The 24,351-nt window shown below is 37.2% G+C and overlaps 2 protein-coding genes and 1 long non-coding RNA gene across 11 annotated transcripts in view; 1 reads left to right on the top strand and 2 right to left on the bottom strand.

Annotated features, from left to right (window-relative positions):
- The window catches only part of LOC121415947 (phosphatidate phosphatase LPIN3-like), a 40,751-nt gene extending 26,821 nt beyond the window's left edge, over positions 1 to 13,930 (top strand). For all 3 annotated transcript variants that reach the window (XM_041609367.1, XM_041609359.1, XM_041609374.1), the window contains 9 exons: positions 4,701 to 4,864; positions 5,445 to 5,546; positions 6,035 to 6,093; positions 6,876 to 7,014; positions 8,525 to 8,673; positions 9,793 to 10,032; positions 11,312 to 11,426; positions 12,148 to 12,251; positions 12,386 to 13,930. In XM_041609367.1, coding sequence (XP_041465301.1) covers positions 4,701 to 4,864; positions 5,445 to 5,546; positions 6,035 to 6,093; positions 6,876 to 7,014; positions 8,525 to 8,673; positions 9,793 to 10,032; positions 11,312 to 11,426; positions 12,148 to 12,251; positions 12,386 to 12,545 — 1,232 coding nt within the window. In that variant the 3' untranslated portion in view covers positions 12,546 to 13,930. The remainder of the gene's footprint in view (positions 1 to 4,700; positions 4,865 to 5,444; positions 5,547 to 6,034; positions 6,094 to 6,875; positions 7,015 to 8,524; positions 8,674 to 9,792; positions 10,033 to 11,311; positions 11,427 to 12,147; positions 12,252 to 12,385) is intronic.
- LOC121415970 lies at positions 2,356 to 3,899 on the bottom strand. Its single transcript, XR_005970080.1, has 3 exons — positions 3,806 to 3,899; positions 2,913 to 2,980; positions 2,356 to 2,441 (listed from the first exon to the last, which is right to left on the bottom strand). It is a non-coding gene; the product is annotated as an uncharacterized LOC121415970 (long non-coding RNA).
- A 621-nt stretch (positions 13,931 to 14,551) lies between the features above and the next one.
- The window catches only part of LOC121415911, a 40,057-nt gene continuing 30,257 nt past the window's right edge, over positions 14,552 to 24,351 (bottom strand). For all 7 annotated transcript variants that reach the window (XM_041609316.1, XM_041609323.1, XM_041609308.1 and 4 more), the window contains 5 exons: positions 22,699 to 22,951; positions 21,115 to 21,281; positions 19,337 to 19,532; positions 18,530 to 18,685; positions 14,552 to 16,534 (listed from right to left, as the gene is read on the bottom strand). In XM_041609316.1, coding sequence (XP_041465250.1) covers positions 16,187 to 16,534; positions 18,530 to 18,685; positions 19,337 to 19,532; positions 21,115 to 21,281; positions 22,699 to 22,951 — 1,120 coding nt within the window. In that variant the 3' untranslated portion in view covers positions 14,552 to 16,186. The remainder of the gene's footprint in view (positions 16,535 to 18,529; positions 18,686 to 19,336; positions 19,533 to 21,114; positions 21,282 to 22,698; positions 22,952 to 24,351) is intronic.

Here is a 24,351-nt window from a genome sequence, read left to right as displayed (position 1 = left end):
TGCATGTAATTTTTTTTTAAATTTATATACATCATACTATCATGGAATACCATCAACCCTATACAGGCCTCGGAGCCCCGCCCCTCAATGATTTACGCAATATTTTCGCAGCGCGATATTTTTTTTAACGTGCTCGCTGACTTTTACCTTCAAGTCTTGCGCAACTTATGAGACCAGTTTTGGGTCACCCGGGTACGCGGTCCCGAAATTACGTAACATTATGTTAGACCAAAAATTGTTCAAAAGCGTGATTTCGTGTACAAAATCAATGCAAATTATGTTTTCAACCAAAAATCATAAATGTATGATTATTTTTTAACTTTATTTTATGCTGTTTATTATCAGAAGAGTCCCCAACAAATTTCATTGAAAAAACAATGATATCAAATATGCATTACGTGAAATTGGGAGTTGGGAGAAATTAATTGCCAAACACAGATTTACAAACTTTTTTTGAGGGGTTTATATTGTATCAGCAGTACTGCAGATTATATTAAATACTCATAGATAAAGAAATAACAGAAGTTCTTGATTTGTTGATGTGGTTGGGAGAATTCATTTGAATATTGATATCATAAAAACTGTATATAGACATATCTATTCATAAATTAGGAATTATGTTGCAATGGATGACATTGTACTATAAAGACCAAGAAAAACAAATATAGTATACAGATAATACAGTACCTGACTCATTATCAATATTCATGAAAACTAGGGCCATACATTTTAAATGTCCAGCTCAGACGTCAGATAGGGGTAATACTATATTATATTTATGTTATTAATGTACTTATATTCATCACTCTGTATGATGATTAAGTATTTATTGAATATTGATATATGACTTCAGTATTATCAATTGAAAAATACACGAAGAGCATGACAGTAAGAAAGTGAGTATTTATTTTTAAAGTAAACCTAGTTAGAAGGATCTGGTCTTTGTCTGAATGATTTTCACACTTCTCTAACTTAAAGAAATACAATGGAATTATAAGATTTTGTATATATGTTGATATATCAAACACAATTATCGAAAGACTCACTTAAATTCTTAGTCTGTAGCGTCTAATATCAAGATAAATGAATTTGTAAGGAAAATGCTCAAGAGCATATTTAACCCTATATAGCCCGGGCTATTTTGAAATTGCATAGCCCGGGGGGGGGGGGGCCTATTAGGCCCCCCCCTCAGATCTCGGCCGTTTATCGATCAATTGCGACCAAATTTGGTGGGTGGGTGTCTCATTATGTATTTTACAAGAATGCGTTGTCAAATTTGTGATATTTATCATTTTTTTATTTATCTAATTAATTATGCAAATATTCAAATTTTTTCAAGGAATTTTCATTTTTTTGTAGTTTTCCCCCCATTTTTTGAGAAAATGCAATGGAATCAAGCATGTTAGTAGCCAGTCATGTAATCTAAAAGACAGCTCACTCAACTGTATTGAAATTGTATAATTATTAGATTATAATAGTAATTAATTATGCGCATATGCTAATTTTTCTCAATAATATTCTTGTTTCCTTCCGTGTTTCCAAATTCTTATGTATTTCTTTGTTTTTAATTTATTATGTATTTCTTTGTTTTGAAATCTCTACTTTTTATTGTTTTTTTTAATCTAGAATAGTTGGTGATAGCCAAAAAGAAACTTATGTGAGGAAAAACAGAAAAAAACATTCATCTGACAACACTTATTGTAAAACCCATACATTGTACACACAAAAGTCAATGGAAATTGCCATTTTCGGTGACATTGGTTACGAATATGTGCTATATCTCCGCAAGTATACCCCCGATTTTCACAAACGGTCTCAAAATGTGCCGGAGATGTAAAAGAAAAAAGTCATGAAATTTCAGCGTATTATTTTTTTGCATTTTGAAATTATCGCGAAATATGTCAAGGAGGGGCCTTTTAGCCCCCCCCCCCGGGCTATAAAGGGTTAAAGGACAAATAAGTACTGTACAGTACATTACAAAGAGAGGGTGCTAAATAAAACAATCTAAATTTCAATGCTTAAAAATAGTCAATGACCGCTATTATACTTTAGTGACATTGGAATAATGATAGGAGTACAAGTCACATTATCGACCCTTCCCCAAAAGTTCAGACTGGCATAACAGAGTCTACATTTATATTAAAAATGCAATCTGCACACTGACGGAATACCTGTTCTTCCGATTAAGGAAGTACAGGGCTTGTTCCCCACCAGGACTCCTGATATAGACATGAGTCCCATCGATGACACCTATGACAACAGGTAGAGGTTCACTACATTCTGTATTCCTCCTCAGCTCAGATCACCCTCACACATGTTGATCAGATGGAGTGCAGTCTCTTTTGAGAAGCGATACCGCATTCGAAAGGCTTCATCCATGTACAACTCAAAAGGATTCATTCATTTCTGTAATCCCATCAGGGTCTGGGCCTGTTGGCTATCTGTGTATACATGGAAAAAGAATTAGAGTAGACAAACATGAAAAAAAAAAGATAATTCAAGATTCCCTGAACAATAGGTAAGGTTTGCTAACCATTCAGCCCCCCCCCCCTAGTCTTCTTAGGTACAGAATGGAAATAGCCCAGTCTATTTAGGATTAAGTTTTTCTTTTCCTAATTTTGTTTTTACATTAATATGCATTGCATACATCAAGTCAAATGTTTCAAATAATCTGCTGCTTTAATTGCTGTACTCCTTTCATTCATTTTGACTCCATCCATTTTTAAATCTTGAAAATTGTCACTGCTTGTGCAAGTAGGAACAAAAATTTGCCATGTTGGTTTCATCACTAGTGCTTCAACCAGTATCTCCTCCATATAGAAACAAGTCATAATTTTGTCAGTTATAAAAAAAGGGAAATATTTTGCAATAAGCACTGCATCGGTTTATTGTTCAATTGAAACAAAGCTTACCTCTCTGAGGCTGTTGACACGATCAAGATGCATTAAATGAGCACGGTGATTTTCTGCCATTTTTTGTTCTGCATAGAAAATGAAATTGACATAGGGTTAAGTTTCAATGGCAAAGAAAATAGTCATAAGAAAAATGAGCATGAGACTAGAATGAGATTCAGTCATCAGTCATTGAGATAACAGTTTGAGAAAATTCTCTAAAATCTGTATTCTGAAAATTGTCTCATCTCTGTAAGGACATCCCCTATTTTATCTCTGAAAATGCCCATTTTTTTTGCTAAAATTAAAATACATGACTGCTCTCCCAAATTTATTTTCTTTGAAACGATTCATCATCTCAAATGAAATCTTCAAAATTGCTGAAAAGACTAGCCTGGAGGTTCCTGGAGAGTAAAAATTAGTCATAGCTGGCCCGTAGGCTTACTCATGACCATCATGACCCTGGATAGTACCAACTGAACTTCTGTCAGTTCTGAATCTGATTCTGAGACTGAGTGCACCGTAGAACTGATTTTTACTCTCCAGGAGCCTTCAGGCGTGCAGGCTAGAGTAAGATAGACCATGTAGATCTAAGAAAATCCAGCGACAGGGACAGGGGGAATCATAAATTTCGGAAGAACCGAGTGAAAAGGGGAACAAGTCAAGGGTCTAATCGTCTAACGTCAACGAGTACGTCTAGCCGTGTCACAGAGCTCGCGAAAGAACAACACAGAAATGCACTTGTGGGGCTACACAAAACCATTTCCGCGAGAATTTTTTTCACTATCTCGACTCTCATGACCGTACCTAATATACATGCATTTATGACATAAATTCGGACATTAATTCACAAATCAATACATAAAAAGTGACAAAAAATATTGCTCATCAAACAAATATGTCAAATTACTCACAATTTTCTCGGAGCTCGGTCCAGCATGTATTTTTTCAACCACTTTCACGTCCAGTCTTCCACCTTAAATTTTGCTGCAAAATTATCGTCCAGCGGTTTGTTGTCTGCAGTCTGCACAAAGATATACCCAAATGCTGCGCTGTGATTGGCCAATTACGCCTAGAATCCACGGATTCTGTGGAGAATCCACGGATTCTGTGGAGTCCACTGTTTCAGACCACCCCAAACAGTTGACTCGAAATCGTGACGTAATAGACTTGGTTGAATCCGTGGATTCGGTCGAGTCCACCTTTGTGAATCACAAAAGCGAATCCGTGGACTGTGGACTCAACAAAATCCGTGGATTAATCCGTGGATTTTGCAGAATCCACCTTTGTGAATTCGGGCCAATGGCTTCATCAGATGAGGATTGTAGGGGCAAGCTATTAAACCATCAGTCTATTAACCCTGTCTGAATGAGGGGGTAGTCTTTAGTTGGTCTTCACAGCAGACAAGGATTGTAGGGGCAAGCTATTAAGCCATGAGGGTATTAACCCTGTCTGAATGAGGAAGGAGGGGGAGTAATCCACAGTGGTGTCCACAGGAGACTAACACAAATACAACTTATTGTTCCAAGTGACCTTCTGTGTGCACATTACTGGCAAAGACTTGAGGCTGCATCCATGACATTTGCTCCATCATGGCAAAGTAGAGGGGGGAAAAGCTGAAGTCCCCCTTCAACATTTCATAGGATATGGCCACAACAGTCAAAGTAACGGACACAGTGAATCATGACAACGCTTCTAAGTTTTGCACTATTTCATACTTCATGTAACTGACGCTGACATTGTATCACATCTCCCACACCAACTTCAGTTCTTATGCTTTATCCCCTCAATTTCAACCTGTCTTTACAGATCATTTTAAGAAGCACCTGATAAGCTATGAGGAATTCATAAAGGAGCCAAACATGTTGGCCAATCCTAAGCTGGTGATCAGAATCAATAATAAGTTCTTTAACTGGCAGATGGCTGGACCAATTATCATCTCACAGCTTGCCTTCCAGAAACCTCTACCAGTCGTAAGTTCCCCCTCCAATTCAATCTATCTGACCAAATTAAGGCCTTTACCCACATGAAATCAAGCATCATTCAGCACTTCAAGTGTTATAAACTGCTTTAAATATAGCTTTAAAAGCTTTGGAATGACATATCTAAGTGGTCTACAGATATATCATTTCTCCATAACTGATAATCAGATTCTGGCTTTATGTAAATGAATTGTATGTGCCAGTTTACCTGTTTCAAGTGATAGAGTTTGCTTCATGGGAGGGAAGTTTGTTCCATTGTCCTTAGGGGGTGCTGGAGAAAAATTTTCTCCTTCTAAGTGCATGAATGATTGTTAAGGTCTAGATTTAAGTTTCATTGTTAAAATAGCTCATCTTCCAGGAAATCCCCAAACAGAAAGATGTTTGTATTTCGTTGGTGACTAACTGTTTCATGCGGGGAATAAATAAAATGCACCTTACCCTGAGCATTAGTTACAGGTGCGTTGGATATTCATATCATGCTTTTGTTGGTAATTTGTACCAATATTCCATAAGTGAATATTTCATTTTTTTTTTTAAGTTTGTGGTGTATTGCCTTTGTTTTTTTCCTCAGGATGTTGCTAGTAACCTGATGAAAGAGAACCTTCCCAAAGGAAGGAAAAGTTTGACCTCTTGGTTCTGGGGAAGCTCACCTAAGCCATCTACACCAAAGAAGGTATGATCAGACATTGTTTAAAACAGAAGAGTATTAAAAACTTCCTTGTTATTATCATGCTTTTCCGTAGAAAATTTTTCTATATGGGCTTTTGTAAGAAATGGGGACTTTATATTTATCATAAATTACCTAGTCATTGCTCTCTCTTTTTGTTCCTGTATAATTTGCAAAAGAATGAAAAAGACATTAATTGCAGTTTAAGCCTCCACCCACAATTCATGTAGGCGAATGCTGGAGGCATTTCACTAATGGGTTATCGTTTCCATTTTCATTCTTGTGTTTTGCTTTTAAACTTTGTGCAAGTATGCCCTCTATGTAATAGAAGACAGCATGATCTGATTGTTATTATTATTTTTTTTGGGGGGTGGGGGTTATCAAATGAAAAATTTAAGTGATCGACTTCAAACTAGTAATGATAATAAGCCCGTTGTTCAATGATTTTACTTCTGCATGTATATCCATCCTGATTCATTTTTTTTTTAAATCAGGAGCTTGCAGCAGACTCATTGCAGGATGATCTCTTGATTCAACAAGAAGAATATGAAAGGTAATTATCAAGCGAATTGTATACATGCATAAATCTTTTCCTAGACCACCTAAGAAGAAAATATGTAATCAACTGAAATTCCCTATGGTTTAAGATGAGCTGTACCTGTTTGTTTCAGGGATCAATTCTAATCTGAGGTCTTTCAACATCTAATTTAGATTTTGTGCCCCTCACCGCTCCTTCAACATCGAAGTTAGATTTTGTGCCCCTCACTGCTCTTTCAACATCAAATTTAGATTTTGTGCCCCTCACCGCATGGGATTTATGTAGTGACCGAGAAGATAAATCGAATTTAGTTAAACTTTGCTATGATCTTTTGAGGACACACTGAGGATTTGAGAAATTTAACTTTGTGTACAGTCACAATCGGCCTTTGCGGGTAACACACTGACGTTGGGACTGACGTGATAGTAGAACAAATAGTAGACCAAATGTATTTGAATAAACCAACTCTGGATTGAGATGCGAATGATTTATTTATTTGTTCACAATTAACAATAGGTGTTACTTGCTTGTATTGCATTAGTGGCATTTTGATCTAGAAATTAAAAAAAGTGGTTATATCTCACAATTCTTGGAAGTATAATCTTGACAATCACCTTGGTAGCTCACAAGATACATTTATACTTCAAGTACCTCCCACACAGGACTATGAGATCATTTCTTATATCAGCCCCCGAACTATGGAACAAATATATACAAGTAGTTATTGACCAATAAGAATTTTATCATCAAGAACCGGTTAGACCCATTCTAAGTACTGTTTCAATTCCTGATTTCAGTACTATGCAGAGGAAGGACTCTATAGAATCTGGTCCAAACTCTGCAGACGAAATGGAGATGGCCGGAGAGAAATCACAGAAAATAAGAAGAGGAACAGAAAGATATAAGAAAGCCATCAGACTCTCATCTGAACAACTGGTATGTGCAATCATTTCCTGACATTTATTCTTATACGTGTTCTCTCTTTGACAGTATTTTATCCTTTTTGTGCAAATTTCTGCTGCAATTGTAATGAGCGGCTGAAATGGGAAGTGGGGCAATTTGGACCTCCACCCCTCCCCAGTAATGACCAGGTGTGAAGTGACTCAATTAAAATTGGGTTGAGCAGAACTGCTTTTTGGCATTTTGTGTCTTGGAGCAAAAAAAAAAATGAAAGTTGTCCTTGGGTGAACATACGTGATTTCATCCTATTAATAGATGGGATGGATATCTTATATAAAAGAACTTGAAATCAAGTAAAAAACGCATCCCCACAAGCATTACCAGGGGAGCGTTTCATGAACCGACTTGTCAGACGTTTTATCCGTCAAGTCCTGTTTAATCCGTCAAGTCCTGTTTAATCCGACAGTTACTATAGTAACAGTGCTTCTCAGCCAATCAGAATCCAGGAAAGTTGTCAGATCTGACAACTTGTCGGACAAAAATATTGATGAAACGCCCCCCAGATTTATGCTGGCAAAAAACAGCCAGCATAAATAGATAGTAACAAGACCAGAATACAGTGAAAAGGTTAGAGCTAAGGCTTGTTGTATAGTCTTTGTGTTGTACATGGTTGTATGATGATGTCATGATGTTGGTTACATGTGTCACTGTATTCTGGCCTTACTCGCTCGACTGCTCACACTCAAGACATAGGTGAACCTCCCTGATATACCTGTGTAGAGTTAAAGTGACTTCTGGTCACAGTTAGTAGAAACCAGAACATCTGATGGAAATCATGCATTAAACATCAGCTTTCTGACCAATGAACTGTCAAGTTTACTTTGCATATTCAAATTTATTTCTTAGTCATAATGAAGCTTTCGTATTGTAAAAAAAAAACAGTAGATTCCTCAATTGTATTGTAACTCCTACTGAATTACCCTTGATGTTGTTAGGCTTCTAAACAACATCAGTGTTCCTGGACAATTGAAACGTTTATGTATTCAAATCATCTGGCAAGTTTACATGTGAATAACAACCGCTCCTCTGATCTCCTTATTCACCACACTTGCCACACAGATGAATCTAGTTTACAGAACTGGTTGCTTACAAGAAGAATAAAAGTATTTTCAATTGATTATGAAATGGTTCAGACATACATGAAGCCCTCAGAAATTACCATAAAAACAGAATAAGTCTTTTGGCTGCAGAGCATGTATTGTTATACCCTTACAATATGTACATGACTTGCATATATTCAAACAATGGGAACCTAAGTAACAAGGCATTCCTTTCACCTGTTGCTATGCCTGATAATCTGGTATTCCAAATTAAGAACAACCTGTATGCAATGTGCTGTTGTGTTTCAGTCTGATAACTATCAAATCAGGCAATGCAGCTAAAAGGCAAGTCTAAAAAATTGATTTATATATTAGAGGGAAGAGATTACTGTTTCAATTATGATTTGATTTGATGCATATTGTTTTCACTTTTTTGTTTTCCATAGGCTAAATTGAATCTTCAGCCAGGAGCTAATGAGATCCGATATTCAGTGACAACTCGTTACCAGGGTACATGTGTATGTGAATGTACCATATACTACTGGAATTACAACACCAAAATCATCATCTCAGATATCGATGGTACCATTACAAAGTAAGATCATTAGGCCCAAAGCGCTTTGATTTAAATGTGAGGGATATAAAGTAAAAGTGTCTTTTATTGATTGAAATATGATATCAGCATATTTCATATCATTTATATAAAACTCAAGTATGGAATGGGCTGAAATTTTTTGGAAAGCTTATACTGGTATTTAGTAAATTTCCCCAAACGTTCATGTCATCATTCCAACTCGTTTCTAGGTTTTATTAATGCACGTATCGCAAACAGTTATGGTGTGAAAGAACGGAAAATGTGTTGAATTGGATAAATATACTGATTGTACATCAAAATTGAATTTGATCAGATTTCAAATTTTATGATTTTTGGTTGAAAAACAGAATTTGCATATACTTTGTAGAGGGAATGACATTTTAAAGCAATTTGGGGTCTTACCATGCACTTACAAAATGTTTTGTATTTTCGGAATTGCATACCCCGGCGTCCCAAATTTGGAATCAAAAGATGAGCAAGACTTGAAAAGTAAAAGTCAGCAAGCAGTGTGAAAAAAAAAATTTGCGAGACGGAGTAGTGACGTAATTAATCAAGGGGGGGGGGCTGGTCAAACTGACCCCCCCTCCCAGAGTTTAATAAGGGTTAGATAAGATTACAAATATGACATCTGGAAAAAATGAAAATTTGAAGTGAAATTGGATGCTACATATGCAAATAATGTTTTTCATGAATTTATTTGCATCTTTTATTTATTATGAAAAAAAAAATTTCAATTTTTTTTTTATACTGGCTTGCAGTTTAATGTGCATGCTAAATTTTTGACTTAATCACGCGAACGGCGGCTGAGATCAGAAGGGGGGGGCTATCATTGCCCCCCCCCCCCCTGTCCTCAATACATCTCAAATAGCCCAGTCCTTTTAGGGATTTATCGGAGAGCGCTAGATGCCAGATTTAAACAAGCAAAAAAAAATTCAATAACTCAACTGCTACATGTACAATTATGATATTGGAATGTTAGATGGTGCGGGAATCTCATTCACATGAGAAATTTTATGCAATTAGAGTTATTTTCATTTGTGGTCAGTCCCAAACTACTGTGTAATCTTAAAATGCAAGAAAGAAATTCAGTATTGCTAAATTTCTTTTGTATCTTCTCAGGTCAGATGTCTTCGGTCAGATCTTGCCCGTGCTAGGTAAGGACTGGACTCACATCGGCGTTGCACAGCTCTACTCCAACATCAAGCTCAATGGCTACAGCTTCCTCTACCTGTCATCCAGGGCCATCGGTCAAGCCAGGCTTACCAAGGGTTATCTTAACAGTATTCAGCAGGACAAGGCTTCATTACCTGATGGCCCTCTTCTGCTGAACCCCAGTTCTCTCTTCCAAGCATTCCATAGGTAGGTGTCAGGCAATTTTTAAATTTTTTTGTGTATTTATAATGTGGAGCGTTGTGGCCCAGTGGATTAGTCTTCTGACTTCGAAACAGAGGATCGTGGGATCGAATCCCAGCCATGGCATAATTTCCTTCAAGAAATTTATCTACATTGTGCTGCACACAACCCAGCTGAGGTGAATGGGTACCCGGCAGGATTAAATCCTTGAATGCATGAGCGCTGAAAGGCGGCTCGAGCTAAAGCCGGGGTAATAATAATAATAAACAATGTGCCTCAGAATAGATTATTTCTAGATAGATGGCGCTATATAAAAGCGTATTATTATTAGTTTGATGGTAAATATTGCCTTAATGTGCAAAATTAAGTGTTGTCATTTGCAGTAAAAGGGGATTTTCCAGGGTTTTTTCAGCATGTGGACAAAATCACCCGAAGCCAATATAATTTTTCTCTAGTAGTAGGTACACCTGCCAGTCACACCTTTTTGGCCTTCCAATAAGGTTTTTTTTCTATAAATTTATGTAGGTATTAATCCCTCATTTTTGGATTGATAACTTGGGCATGAAATCAACCCACAAGAAGGTGGTGTTTTGCTTTTTCAAATTTTATTTTGTTCAACATACGATATCTCCTTTGAACTGTGAGATGAAATTGGTGTCAGAGCGCTTTTTCACGTCTATTGAAATGAGTGCATCAGCACATGGATTTGCAACACTGTGTGGTTGATAGTATACAAATACACCAGGCTTTTGATAATTTTTTTCTCTATACTTTCGTAATAAATGCCTGGTATATTTTGTTTTATATCCTACATTTGAAATGATTTAGAACAATAGATCTTGATAATCTAGTTCTTGTACACGTAGTTCATCCTTTTTTAATCTGAACCAAAATATAGATAACATTCCGTGCTGACCGATATTTTCCTGTGATGTCAATGATGGAATAGTGCATGGATAGTAGTAAATTTTCTTTAGTGGTCATTTCATTTTCAACATCGCAAAATAGTAAGAATATGTTAGTTCACTTGATGCTATTTAGACTAATCAGCATACAGGATTTGATTTCTGTAGGATATTATGACCATTTCATTACTGATGAGTGGGCTGTCATGAATATGCATTGGGTGACGTAACACAAATGGAGCGAGTTCTAGATGCATGGCCATGTTCCTGCAAAAGCAGTGATCACAGTTTTTCATTCTTCGAGGTTGAGAAGTCTGGTATGCACCATTCACATGCTTTATCTCATTTAATCATATGTGAATTCTCTATGTTTTTCACAGTGAGGTGATAATCAGAAAACCAGAGGAATTCAAGATCAAATGTCTGAAAGACATTGAATCTCTCTTCCCATCTGGCGGCAAGCCATTTTATGCTGGCTTTGGCAACAGAATCAACGTGAGTACAATCATATCATTGTTTGTGCTATGTTTACATTTTGTAAATAGATTGAAGGATTTGATTTGATTTGATTCAAACCAGGATGTAGATCTTGGCCACTGATTGCTGCGAAATATTTGCATGCGCCTGGAGCTGGATGTAAACAATGTAAAGTTTTTTAAAAATAGTTTATTTTTAATCATAAGAAATTTGCCCTAAATTTGTGTATTTTTTTGTCTAACAAATATCTAAAAAAAATTGCCGAAACATAAATTGTTTATTTTTATAAACTTTGTCAGGGATCTTTTTGTGATCATAGATGGCATAAAATAAATCCATTTAAACCAACGATAGTGAAAATCATACGTTCATGGAATCACGTTTTTGAGCAATTTGGGAACTGCGTACCTGGGCGTCGCAAATTTCATCTCAAAAGATGTGCAAGACTCGAAAGTAAAAAAAAGTCAATTTATCGCAGGGGCATAGTGATGAAATTACAAAATTGACACCCCCCAGTGAAAGGGTTAATGTAGTGTAAGCTGACAAAATGGCCAAAAGAGTTCACTTGAAGGTATTGCTAATGTATTGTACATGTGACAAAATATGGCCAGGATTCAATCATTGTATTTTCTTTCTTGGACACATGGGCTGTTGGTATTTACTACTTGAGTTAATAATAAACTCAAGGGAAAGGTCATCTTTGAAATAACAATATTTTCACTTCATGCTTTCTTTACAGGATACCTGGGCATATCGAGCTGTTGGTATCCCAGTCTCTCGTATCTTTACCATCAACCCCCAGGGAAAGGTCACCCATGAAATGACAAAGACATTCCAATCATCGTAAGTATCCAGAGTCTTGTAATGATGATGTATAAGGAAGCTTGTTAGATATTGTAGTAAATTCTCAAGATTTCTCTGAATTCATTGACATTTGCACTAACGAATTATTTCATCGTTCATCTCTTCATATCAAGGTATCCAAGAATGAAAGACTTGGTGGACCATGTGTTTCCGCTTCTTCACCGGCAGACCAGAATGGCCTTTGATGCTCCTGCGGAGTACAGTGGATTCACCTACTGGCGAAACCCTCTGCCTAATATTGCTCCCGATGATGAACTCCTCAAGTTGCCCTGAAACAGTATCCCAAGAATGAAAGGCTTGGAGGACCATGTATTTTCTACTTCTCCAATTGCAGACCAAAATGGCCTTTGATGCGATCAGGTTTACTTGCAGACTGGGTATGGGTCTGCCCTTTACAGAACCTTGCAGTCAATCCATGTGTTGCCAATCAAATTGTCCAGTATTTGAAGTTTTATTTTCCTAGAAAACTGAACATTCAGATTTGGGTTTCAATTTCTGTATTCAGGTTGAGCAAATCATAACACAAAACTGCAAAAGCTTGTGACAGTGGGCACATGAGGGACAACTCCCTCACCCCCCCCCCCGTCACTTTACGCCCTTGCAATAACTTGTTCTGTTTTCTGCATTTCAAATGTTGGCAAATCTGCAACTGTGGGGTACTAATAAAATCATATACAGTGTTCACCATGCAGGAAACTCATGGTCAAGATGATTAGTAGTAGCTGAAAGCGATTTTTAACAAGCTCTGTGAAATAAGGTCTTGATATAGGGAACCCATTGAATGTAAAGAGATAAACTGACTCTGCTTCTGTCTGACATTGCCTGCGTATTGCACGTCTTTCAGATACATCATAGTAGCTTCTGTATTCAATGTGCGGTCGTTGCTTTCACTGTATGATGGAGTTGTGTAAATATGGAACTTGTTGCCAAATTCTCAGGATGAATATTGAGATTACATGATAACTCATATATCGAAAAGGCGTATGAAATAGTGAGCTTGTTGGTAGAATATTACCGTCAGTCTGTAAGCACTGTGAGGTATCTACCCGATTATGCAATTTATAAGCATCAACCTTTGATGAAAAATGGAAAATCATGTATGACTGTCCATGGGTCCAAATGTTATGCAGAATTTGGATGCATATGAAAATGAAAGTTAAATTATTTCTATTCAGATATTTTGCTGCAATCGTTGAGAAACAGATATTTTGCTGCAATTGTTGAGCTGATCTAGTCTTTTTGTCAATTTGACAAAGTGGGCATTATAGTACTATTAATTTTGCAAAAATCTTGTGTATTATTTTATACAATAGTGATATAATGTTTTGCATCTCATGTGCTTGCATATGTTATTTTTTGAGCTTCCATAAAAAAAGTATATATTAGAGCTATTTAAAGTAACATACAGCTCACTTTTATTGTCTCACCCGGTGAAGGCGAGACTTCGGGATCCAAATGTTGTTTGCACAAACATTATGACACATAACTCCGGAACTGGGCCCCCCCATTGAGACCTCGACCTTTGGCATGCAGGTTGTCTTGGACATAATATACAATTTATTTCATGCAAATTGCTATTTAGCGATTATGCTGATTTATGTGAATTAGTATGCGAAATCATACTTTTCCCTCTAACAATTTTTGATTTTCCTAGGAAGTGTACATGAAAAAAATTTTGATTATCAGATCAATTTTTTATATTGTTTTTTGCAATTTCCTATGTATTTCTTTGGGACTCTTCTGAGATCATAAACAGCATAAAATAAATACATTTAGCCCAGCAAAACTAAAAAAAATCATACATTTATGATTTTTGGTTGAAAACACAATTTGCATTGACTTTGTACATGAAATCACATTTTTTATCAATTTTTGGTCTGACATTTACATAATGTTGCGTAATTTTAGAACCGCAAAAGTTGCGTAAGACTTGAAAGTAAAAAGTCAACGAGCCACGTGGTCAAAAAATTTCGCACAGCAAAAATATTGCTCGGATTGTTGGGGGAGGGGGCCCAGCCTGGATAGGGTTAATGGATTTTCCTCAAACCTTTGCAAATATTTTTTCTAGCTATGAAGTTTGTGTGAGGGTGAACTTCCCTATCAGTTTAGACCTGGGTGTGATCTGAAAGCCAGCTCTATCTATCATGTATGTATATATGTGCAATTAATTGTAATTTTAAATATTTTTATGAGTAAATGCACTTGTTCAATAAAGAAAAAAATGATCATAATATTGTATGTGTGCATTATTAATAATGGAGCATTGAAAGAAGAATAAATTAGAGTGTGATCAGTATTTATTTAAGAGAATTATGCAAAGAAAAATTTTACACAATCATACTTGTACACTGCAAACAATGTTACATTTCAGGATGTCATTATCAAGTAGCAAGGTAAAGAAATGGACGGCTTTTTACATACAAATTGAAATTCAACATCACCACACAAAGATAAATAGAACTGTAGGGTATATATACGTAAATAGGATTGATCTTTGTGCATACAGAATATGAAAAAAATCGAATTTATCAAATATAATCTCTATATATTACATGATTTCATGAAAGACACATAACCGCTCATGGACGGACTTTGAAGCATAATATGTACAAAAACTTACAAGACTATGAAAGACTGATTTCTAATGATATACACATTTTGAAGAATCACACTAAATTTACAACCCCTGGATGTGATGTGAAACTGGTAATGAAATTTGGGGATTGTTTCATGAAAGCTGTGAGTAAACAGAGGCCAGTGCTTCTTGGCCAACCAAAAACAAGGATTTCAATGAAAAATTGTCAGTGCTGACAACTTTCATACCCCCCCCCGATGTACATTATGAAGCTTCGCACTATATCTACACCCTTGTGTTTGAAAATGGGATTTCAAATTTGGTAGTGATTTCCGATGTGCATTTTATAATCAAACTATATTCACAACCCCTCAGTATTGAAAATCACAATAAATACACAACCCTGTCTTACAAAGAGTTGCTAATGATCAGTCGCAACTATGGAAAGCCAGCAAAGTTAACGTATAAAATGCATGTTCAATTTTTTTTCTAGATTTGATGTATATTCATAAATTCATCGATTTCTTGACACTTTTGTGTGTTCTGACGGCCCCCTGAAGTACATAATAAAGAATTACACTATAATTCCACCCCCTGGATGTGTTTGAAACTAATGACAGACATTATCAAAATCCGGTAATGATCCTTTCAATACATAATGAAGAATCGCTCTATATTCACAACCCATGGGTATTTGAAAATGATAGACTACCGAAAGTGATTTCAATTTTGGTAATGATATTTGACATACGAAAGAAAAATTACCATTTCAACTTTGTGTAAAACAATGTAATGTACTTAAAGAAATCACAATATTGTTTTCTACAACCCCTGGGTGTTTATTATCAATAGACAGTGATTTCAAATTGAGTAATTATAACAAACTTCCAATATTAAGAATCACACAACATACTTATACTCTCTATTTCTAAGACAACCACTAAAAAAATTGAGATGTCATATATGTTACTGTAGTAGAGATTATACATACCGTGAAGGTAGTAGATAATATACATACCATATATTTCGGAGAAATTGAGAAGAAATATTCAACGAGATGCAAACAACCAGCTTAATAATGATAGTTTTTTGTTTTTTTTTAGATTTCTCATCCTCATAGTGCTGACAATGTATTATATCTAACATGGTCGGTGTTTCATAAAACTTACCAAAGACTGGTGACCTTTTCTTAGGAACTAGATTAACAACAACAGAAACATGGTTTGTATCAAAGGTTCACCAGTCGTTCATACAGTCATTAGTAACTTAACGAACAGCCTTATGAAACACTCAATCTGCCACTGGTGCAAGCAGACCAGACTCGTACAGTACTACTTTCTTACATCTCTTCTACTTCACTGTTGGTGGGCGATGCCCCGCCAAGGTTATGAGGCACTTGCAGAGAAGGCTGGGAGGTCATCTTGGATCCCTCTCCAAGCGACCCTGCCCCAAACGCTTCCCCCTTTCTCCGGAGGGCGGGGGATGGTGTCCCAGGGATGTTGAGCAGATCCTGGGATCCGATGCCCCCTTGGGTCTTGGGGCGGGTGCGGTCGATCCCTGCCCGGTCCAGGGAGAGTAGGTGTATGCTCTCTGCTGATCCCGCCCACTTCTCAAGACCGGAGGTCTGGTTTTGAAGCGCAGCACGCAAGTCCTTGTCTAATCCAACCACGCCCATTTCACCAAATACCTATGAATAAATGATCAATATGGATGATTAGAAAATTTCTGTTCAACTAAAGATACTGCTTTATCATTCTCTCGAATACCCTTTTTACACACGCTAAAATTTCCTTAACCCCGTACTATAGGTGGGGCTAAATTGCCATTTAGCCCCACCTATAGTACGGGGTTAACCTTAGCCCACTTTCTTTTTACACAGCATTTTTGCAAAGTGGGCTAACCCCACCTTTAGTACGGGATTATTTGGCCCTGCAAAAAAGCAGGATTATCCCAGCAATTGCGGTGCTAAGAGCGATAGTACGGGGTTAAGATCGCTAGTGTAAAACGAAAGTGGGCTAACCTTAACCCCGTACTATAGGTGGGGCTGAATGGCAATTTAGCCCCACCTATAATACAGGGTTAAGGAAATTTTAGCGTGTGTAAAAAGTGTTCAAGTGTAGTACTTGTACTACAAATGATCGACAAATGTCATGTGTGTGCGAGTTTCGTGTGTGAAAAGCAAGCATTCCTTATCCGGGGTTAGCAATAGCAATTTGGCATGTGTGAAAAGGAAAAAAAATAGTACGGGGTTAAGGATAGTACGGGGTTAGCGATAGTCCGGGGCTAAGAAAATCCTGTGTAAAAAGGGTATAAGAAATTTATCAGATCCTAGGATGTCAATTATATGGATTACTATTCATGGGCTGAACAATTAGTTTGGTCTTCTCTTTGGTCAGTACTGCATTCAGTCTAATTCTCACTTGGTATCATTATCATTTATAATAAATCCCAGGGGCCGATTGCATGAAAGGGTCTTTCTAAGGATCGTCTTTCATGACATATGTGGGATATTTCTGAAATTTATGATAAACAAAATTCGTTCGCTAGCTTTTAAATAAAATTTCACACAATTTCAGGAGAAATCACATTTTATAATAAAAACAAAGATTTCATTTACTTCAACAGATATGTTTGCAGGTCATAAAATATGCATTTCACATGGCGCATCATTATAAATGAGTGACACGAAAGACGGTTCTTGCACAAAGACCATTTCGTGCAATCGGCCCCAGATGGTCTAATAGCCACTCTGTCTCCTTATCATTTTGCACTTTGACAAATGAAGATTTTATTTCATACACAGTTCATGTAGTCACATATAGCAATTAGACCAAATGGTTAGTAGACAAACTGGATACAGGATTAGACCAAATGGACAATAGACAAAATGGTCATACATCAATCAGAACAGTTTTCAATTGAAACCATGAAACCACTTGACAAAGACTTTGATAGCAAAACAAAAAAAGAAAAAGAATTTAGCACAGAAGCCTTTGGCCTTCCTTCACGTAGGTTTGACATACATATTGGTATACATTAACCATTATTAACCCTATTTTAACTGGGTTATTTCAGACCAGGATGTACTGGGGGTGAAGGTCAATTATCGACGTGAACATTTGCTCGAGCGTAGAGCCGGATGTAAACTACAAGACTGTATAGTAAAATTTCCAAAAAATCAATTGTTACATTTTTTGATAATTAAATTTGCCCTATTTTTTGGGGGGTATGTTTTTGCCTTTAACTCAATTTATAAAGCTAGTAGAATGCTAATATATAGTGTGGAGTATCAATTTTTACATTTCTAACAAATCTGCAAAAATATAATAAATTTTACATTTGTTTTTTAATAATTCTTATGTATTTCTTTGTTTTTTCGAACCTTTTTTTAAAACTGTTTTTTCTTTGTTGGGGACCCTTTTGCGATCATAAATAGCACAAAATGATTTTTGGTAGAAAACTCTATTTGCATTAGCTTTGTACACATAATCACGTTTTCTTTAGCAATTTTGGGTCTGACATGCACTTACAAAATGTTGCATAATTTTGTAACCGCCTATCTCGGCAACGCAAAATTTGTCTCAAAAGATGCGCAAGACTTGAAAGTAAAAAGTCAGTGAGCGGCACTGTCAAAAACTTAATTCTCGAGGGTCAATATGATGGATTCAAGATATGCGCTTACCTCGACAATGGAGCCATCTGGGAGGCGTAAGAAGTGTCGGAAGAGCTCTCGCAAGCCATCCAGGTGAAGGGTATGGACCGAGACATGAGTGGTGATCTCTCGCTTGCCTTCCTCCTCTTTGGTCTTCTGTGGACTCTCATCATAATTATCTTCCTCCTATAAGATTGTAATGAATGAAGAACACACAATAAATTTACTTACCAAATTTGATAAGAATTTACTGGTCACATGAGAAAAGCTACTACCCAACCTCTATACAGTCCTATGTTAAATTCTGCTACAAAGTCTTTACATAATGTGGAGCAAACTGCCATGCAATACCAGAAAAAATTATACCCTGGATTAGCTTATCAGATAGAAGTCAAATCTTATGCACTGTATTAGTCAGGTGGGTGTTTCAGAAAGCTATTCATATCAATATATGTATGAAATGATATATCCCTATGTAGATGATTAAGCAACTGAGATCATGTTCCAGTGGCGCGTAAAGTCATGGGTAACTTTAGAAACAGCTCTATGAATCACCCACCGGGCCCGTACTACAGAGCTTACCACTTTATCACAGGGCTGATTTCTTATGCTTGATTACATAGATCAATCAAATATACCAGTGAAACTTATGATCAATTGATAAGCTTTGTGTCCATGCACAACATCAATCGAAAGCTACAGTTGACTGCACAAGTCGCATAATCGCCTTATTCATAGCAAACCAAAAATACAAAATTTTATACATAAGCCAGAATTCTGTTGTCCCAAGAGATTCAACTCAGGCAGAGTCGCCTGTAATCTCATTTTGATACTCACATCTTCCTCTTCCCAAATGTAATCGTAGACGGCCACCTTGCGTCTCTCTCCTTCCTCCCCCCTCCACTGCTCCGCCTTGTTACAGATGTAAGCCAGCTCCTGGTTGCTGATCTCCAGGTCAAAGGGCATGAAGAAGTCGTCCTCTGCAGCGTGGAGACGGTGGAAGATGTCCAGCATGCGACCGTTATTGTGCAGCCTGTCAAAGAAAAGGATGCATGGATTATCATCCTGGGACCTGTCTCATAAAGATTTATAACTATCATGGTAGTTTGTCCCCTTTTTGTAACTACCAAACCACAGAAATCTTGATTGTGATTGGCTGCTGAACCCTGTTGCCATAATGGCAAAGTTAAATTATATCTCTTCATGAAATCAATCGATGACAATGATTACTACTCTCTGCTTGTCTATCATGAGGTTGATCAGAATCCAATTAAACGGCCATCTTTGAGTTTGTATGTATGTGCATGAATACAAATATGTGCCAAATGAATCTGGTAGAAAATGCTTAATTGCATGGACAAATCAGACACCATGACTGCCAGCAAATCTCATTCCTAACAGCATGGTGGCATCCATATGGAAAAATCTTAGATGTCTTTTTTGATAACTGACCTTTGGTTTTTAAGGGTCTGGCCATTTATGTCTGACCTCAAAGATTGCAACTACAATGGGTGATTTCAAGTACAGAGTTGAAACACCAGCCACAACACCGTACTTGAAATCAGGCTGGTGTTGGGATTGACCTCGAAAAATATGACGTATTTACGGCAGTTCGTGTTGAAGAATGGTGTTGAATATCGTCTGCTAAACCCAGCACTGCAGCTGGTGTTGACGATCTACGTGCAATTTCCCCATTCACCAACACCAACCCCCAGGGATTGGGAAAATCATGATTTCAAGTTCGGTGTTGGTGTTGGCAATCTCAAGCTCGTGAACAGGTGGTGAACACGATGAAACATCTCCGTAAAATTTGCTTTTACAGTTCAAATTATTTCAGCTTTATATATTTTGATGAAGAATAATGTTCACTCTTTTGAATTAATTAAAGCATTTGTATTCTGTACGATGAGAATTTGATGCATTTCTCTCCGATTTCATTTTCGTCGTCGTGACTTCTCGCGTGAAGTTGAGATGATCTAGCAGCGCAGCGGCGGGACGTCATGTGCTATCGATAAACGCAACCGGTATCGTTCCTCTGAACCCAGCTCGGTTCAGCGGACTTCTTACGCTCTCAACACCAACACCGAACACCGTACTTGAGATCACCCAATGAGTTTCCAGCTGGAATATTTGATTTGAATGCTGGACAAAGTAATTATCTGCCTTTCAAGCCCACCTAAATCTTTGGTAAAGGGTCAGATCATGTGCATTGCCATCATCTATCATTCCAATATTCAAATTTGGCAACTAGCATTCTATCTTTGATAGTAATGTTTTGTATTTATTTATAAGTAACCTTTTGAAAAAGTAGTTTACAAATTTAGTACTTGGATATAAGAAAGTCCAAGACAAAGATTATATCCCAAAATTCTTAAATAAAAAGACAAATATATGAATACATTTTATTTTTGTTGAGCACCCTATCAAAATAAATTGATCTAAAATCTGTGAATTCATCAAACAAAACTCATCTAAATTTCACATCCTTCACATCGTAACCATTTGGGCACTCGCGTTCATTAAATCTACTAATGAATTGAAATAGTGACATGCACTTTTCAGGGATTTACCAAAAATAAAGATATGTAATAAGAAATCTTTGACAAGACACTCACCGCAGGAAGTACATGTAGAAGATGACACAGGTCAAGAAGGAGAGGAAGAGGATGATGGGAACTGTCAACAGGATACCCATCAGGCCGTTGTCATGGATACGGTAGAAGTGGTAATAGAGTTTGGCTGCATCTGCTATGGGTACATCGCTGTCAGTATTGGAATAACGCTGCAGGATGAACCAAACAAACATGCATGAAATTCTTGTGTGAGAAGAAACAGAAGTGACTGAATATGATGAAATAATATGCAAATACACCAGGCTTTGAGTAAGTATAGCGGGAATTATTCATCTGAGGTTGCTGGCATTACTATTTTTCCCTCTATACTTTCGAAATAAAGGCCTGGTATATTTGTTTTATATCCTACATTTAATAACTGAATAAGATAGAATAGTTTATCTACTCTTGTACACAAAGTTCATCTTTTCTTAATCTGAACTTAAATACAGATAACGCGCTGCGCAGGCTGATCTACCTTTTCCGAAACCATGGGCTCAGCGGAACGCAGATTTGTGCCTGCGCCTTCCCTTCACAGGAATTGCCCTGTAGAGTCAACTCGCTTACCATTGCGCCCAAGAAATTGCATTATCTTCAAGTTTGTCAATGATCTGTGACGTCAATGATGGAATAGTCGACTATTCCATTATTGACGTTACGGAATAGCACTCTTTCTTCGGAGGGCGTTTCGTTTTCGACATCATCGTAAAATAGTGAGAATATATTTGGTCACAGGATGCTATTTAAACCAATCAGCATACAAGATTTAATATATGTAGGATATAACAATAATTATGGGTCCACTATTACAGCACAGCTACAGTATGGATATTTTGTACTGCACTGATTATGGTTTTATATTTCCACACTAGCTGCAGCTGAGCTGCTATATAGGCATTAAAGCATTCAAGGACTAAACGCTGCCGGGTGTACCATTTACCTCATCTGGATGGAGTGCAGTACACTTTTGATACATTTCAGGCAGAAAGAAATTTAACGTCTGGAGTAGGATTGAAACCCATGGCCCTATGTCTGAAAAACGAGAGCCAGAAAATCTGCACCATTACACTTCCATGAAGAAACGCTCAATGCTTTGATACCAACTCTCAACAAGTCTCCATACTTTGAAACAGAGGGCCATGGGCTCGAATCCCAGCCATGGCGTAATTTTACTTCAACACACAATGGATCCACGATGTGCTGCACTCTACCCAGATGAGGTAAATGGGTACCAGGCAGGGTTTATTCCTTGAAATGCAGTGTGCGCACCAGCTACTCTGCTGAACACAGGGTAATTATCAGGGATGTAGTCAAGGCCGATACTTCACAAGGCCTCTGGATAAAACATTTTCCATAGACTTTTTACACATGACTAGGCCCAAGGTTGATGCCAGGGCTGGCAAAATTTGGCATCAAATACATCCCTAAAAATTATGATGCATTACTGGAGAGTGCTAAGAGACTTCTGATAAAGAAGTGTTGAAAAGGAGGTACAATTATAATTATCTAAATGAGTTGACTATTCTAGTCATAAAATGCAATTTGAATGAAATATGTACAAGTGCAAGAATTGAACTCCAACCTTACCCCAAGAGGCGCATCGATGATGGCGATGAGAAAGGGGTCGAGCAGGGTCATGATGGAGAAGACGATGACGAACTTGCAGAAGAGGTCCGGGAAATTCCCCACCACCTTCTGGAAGAGCCAACAGATGAAAACGAGGAGGGAGAGGATCACGATGTTGGTCAGCGGTCCAAGGATGACCACTGCTACCTCTTCGCTGGTCTGCAGGAGAGATGACTGGTAGTTGAGGGTCACTGTGTAAGGCAGGAACTGGAATCTATAAGATAAGATTAAAGCTGCTTGGTAAGTGCATTTTTGGTTTAATACCACTTTGTAAAATGTGTGTTTGATCCAGAGTTTGGTCTAATCCGATAAATCATTTTTCCCCCAAACTAGTTTATTATGGTTTAATACAATTTTGTCAAGGGTGTGTTTGGTCTCTAGTTTTGGTTCATCCAATAAACAAACTATACAATTTTCTCTAAAACCAGTTTATTTTGTTTTCATACTACTTTGCAAAATGTTTGGTCCAGAGTTTGGTCTCATCCTATAAAATGATTATATAACTTTTCTCTAAAACCCGTCTATTCGAAAGTCATTTTGTCTTAACTTCAATTATTATCACTTTGTATGTTTTAAAAATAAAGTTGATTTATTTTGATATTGGAACTTTGACTGTCAAATGTATTATTTCACAAAATGTTGGAGTTTTTAGCAGCCCCATTAAAAGTCAATCATGTACTTTAACCCTATCTAGGCCGGGGGGGCCTCTGAGGCCCCCCCCCTCAACGAGTCACGCGATATTTTCGCCGCGCACAAAATTTTTCGACCGCGCTGCTCGCTGACTTTTTACTTTGAAGTCTTGCACAACTTTTGAGACCAATTTTGCGTCATCCGGGTACGCGGTTCCGAAGTTACGCAACGTTATGTAAGTGCATGTCAGACCAAAAATTGCTCAAAAACATGATTTCGTGTACAAAGTCAATGTAAATAGTGTATTCAACCAAAAATCATAAATGTATGATTATTTTTTTGCTGGCCTAAATGTATGTATTTTATGATGTTTATGATCTTAGAAGAGTCCCCAACGAATTTCATTGAAAAAACAATGAAAAACAAAAGGTCAAAAAACAAAGAAATACATAAGAAATTGCAAAAAAAATATAATACATAAGAAATTGATCTGATATCACAATTTTTTTCATGTACACTTGCTAAGAACATCACAAAGAGTTTCTATGCCAAAAATTAGAACATTTGGAGCTTTATTTATGGAGTTAGAGGAAAAAGTATGATTTTGCATACTAATTATGCATAAATTAGCATAATTAGTCACATGAAGAAAATTGCTATACAATTTTTGTAGATTATATCCAAGACAACCTGCGTGCCAATTTTCGACACGATCGCGCGGTCGACGGCCGAGATCCCAAGGGGGGGTCTGGGAGGCCCCCCCGGCCATATGAACTCCCAAAATACCCCGGCCTAGATAGGGTTAATCTACCCTCTATTATAGCCTTCAATCATGTCATAAAAGTTGTTTCTGTCATGAAATCCTCCTGGAGTGGTTCATAAAAATGGTGACGAATTTGAGCAGCGGTATTGATATTCAGATGGTTTGCTGACAATCTTTGATAAACATTAGACAGTAGGGAGCTTTCGCTTCCACGATGCAAA

This window comes from Lytechinus variegatus, chromosome 1, assembly GCF_018143015.1.
Source record: "Lytechinus variegatus isolate NC3 chromosome 1, Lvar_3.0, whole genome shotgun sequence".
Classification (NCBI taxonomy): domain Eukaryota; kingdom Metazoa; phylum Echinodermata; class Echinoidea; order Temnopleuroida; family Toxopneustidae; genus Lytechinus; species Lytechinus variegatus.
Note: the sequence above shows the minus strand (reverse complement) of the source record. Positions and strands in the feature narration are given on the sequence as shown.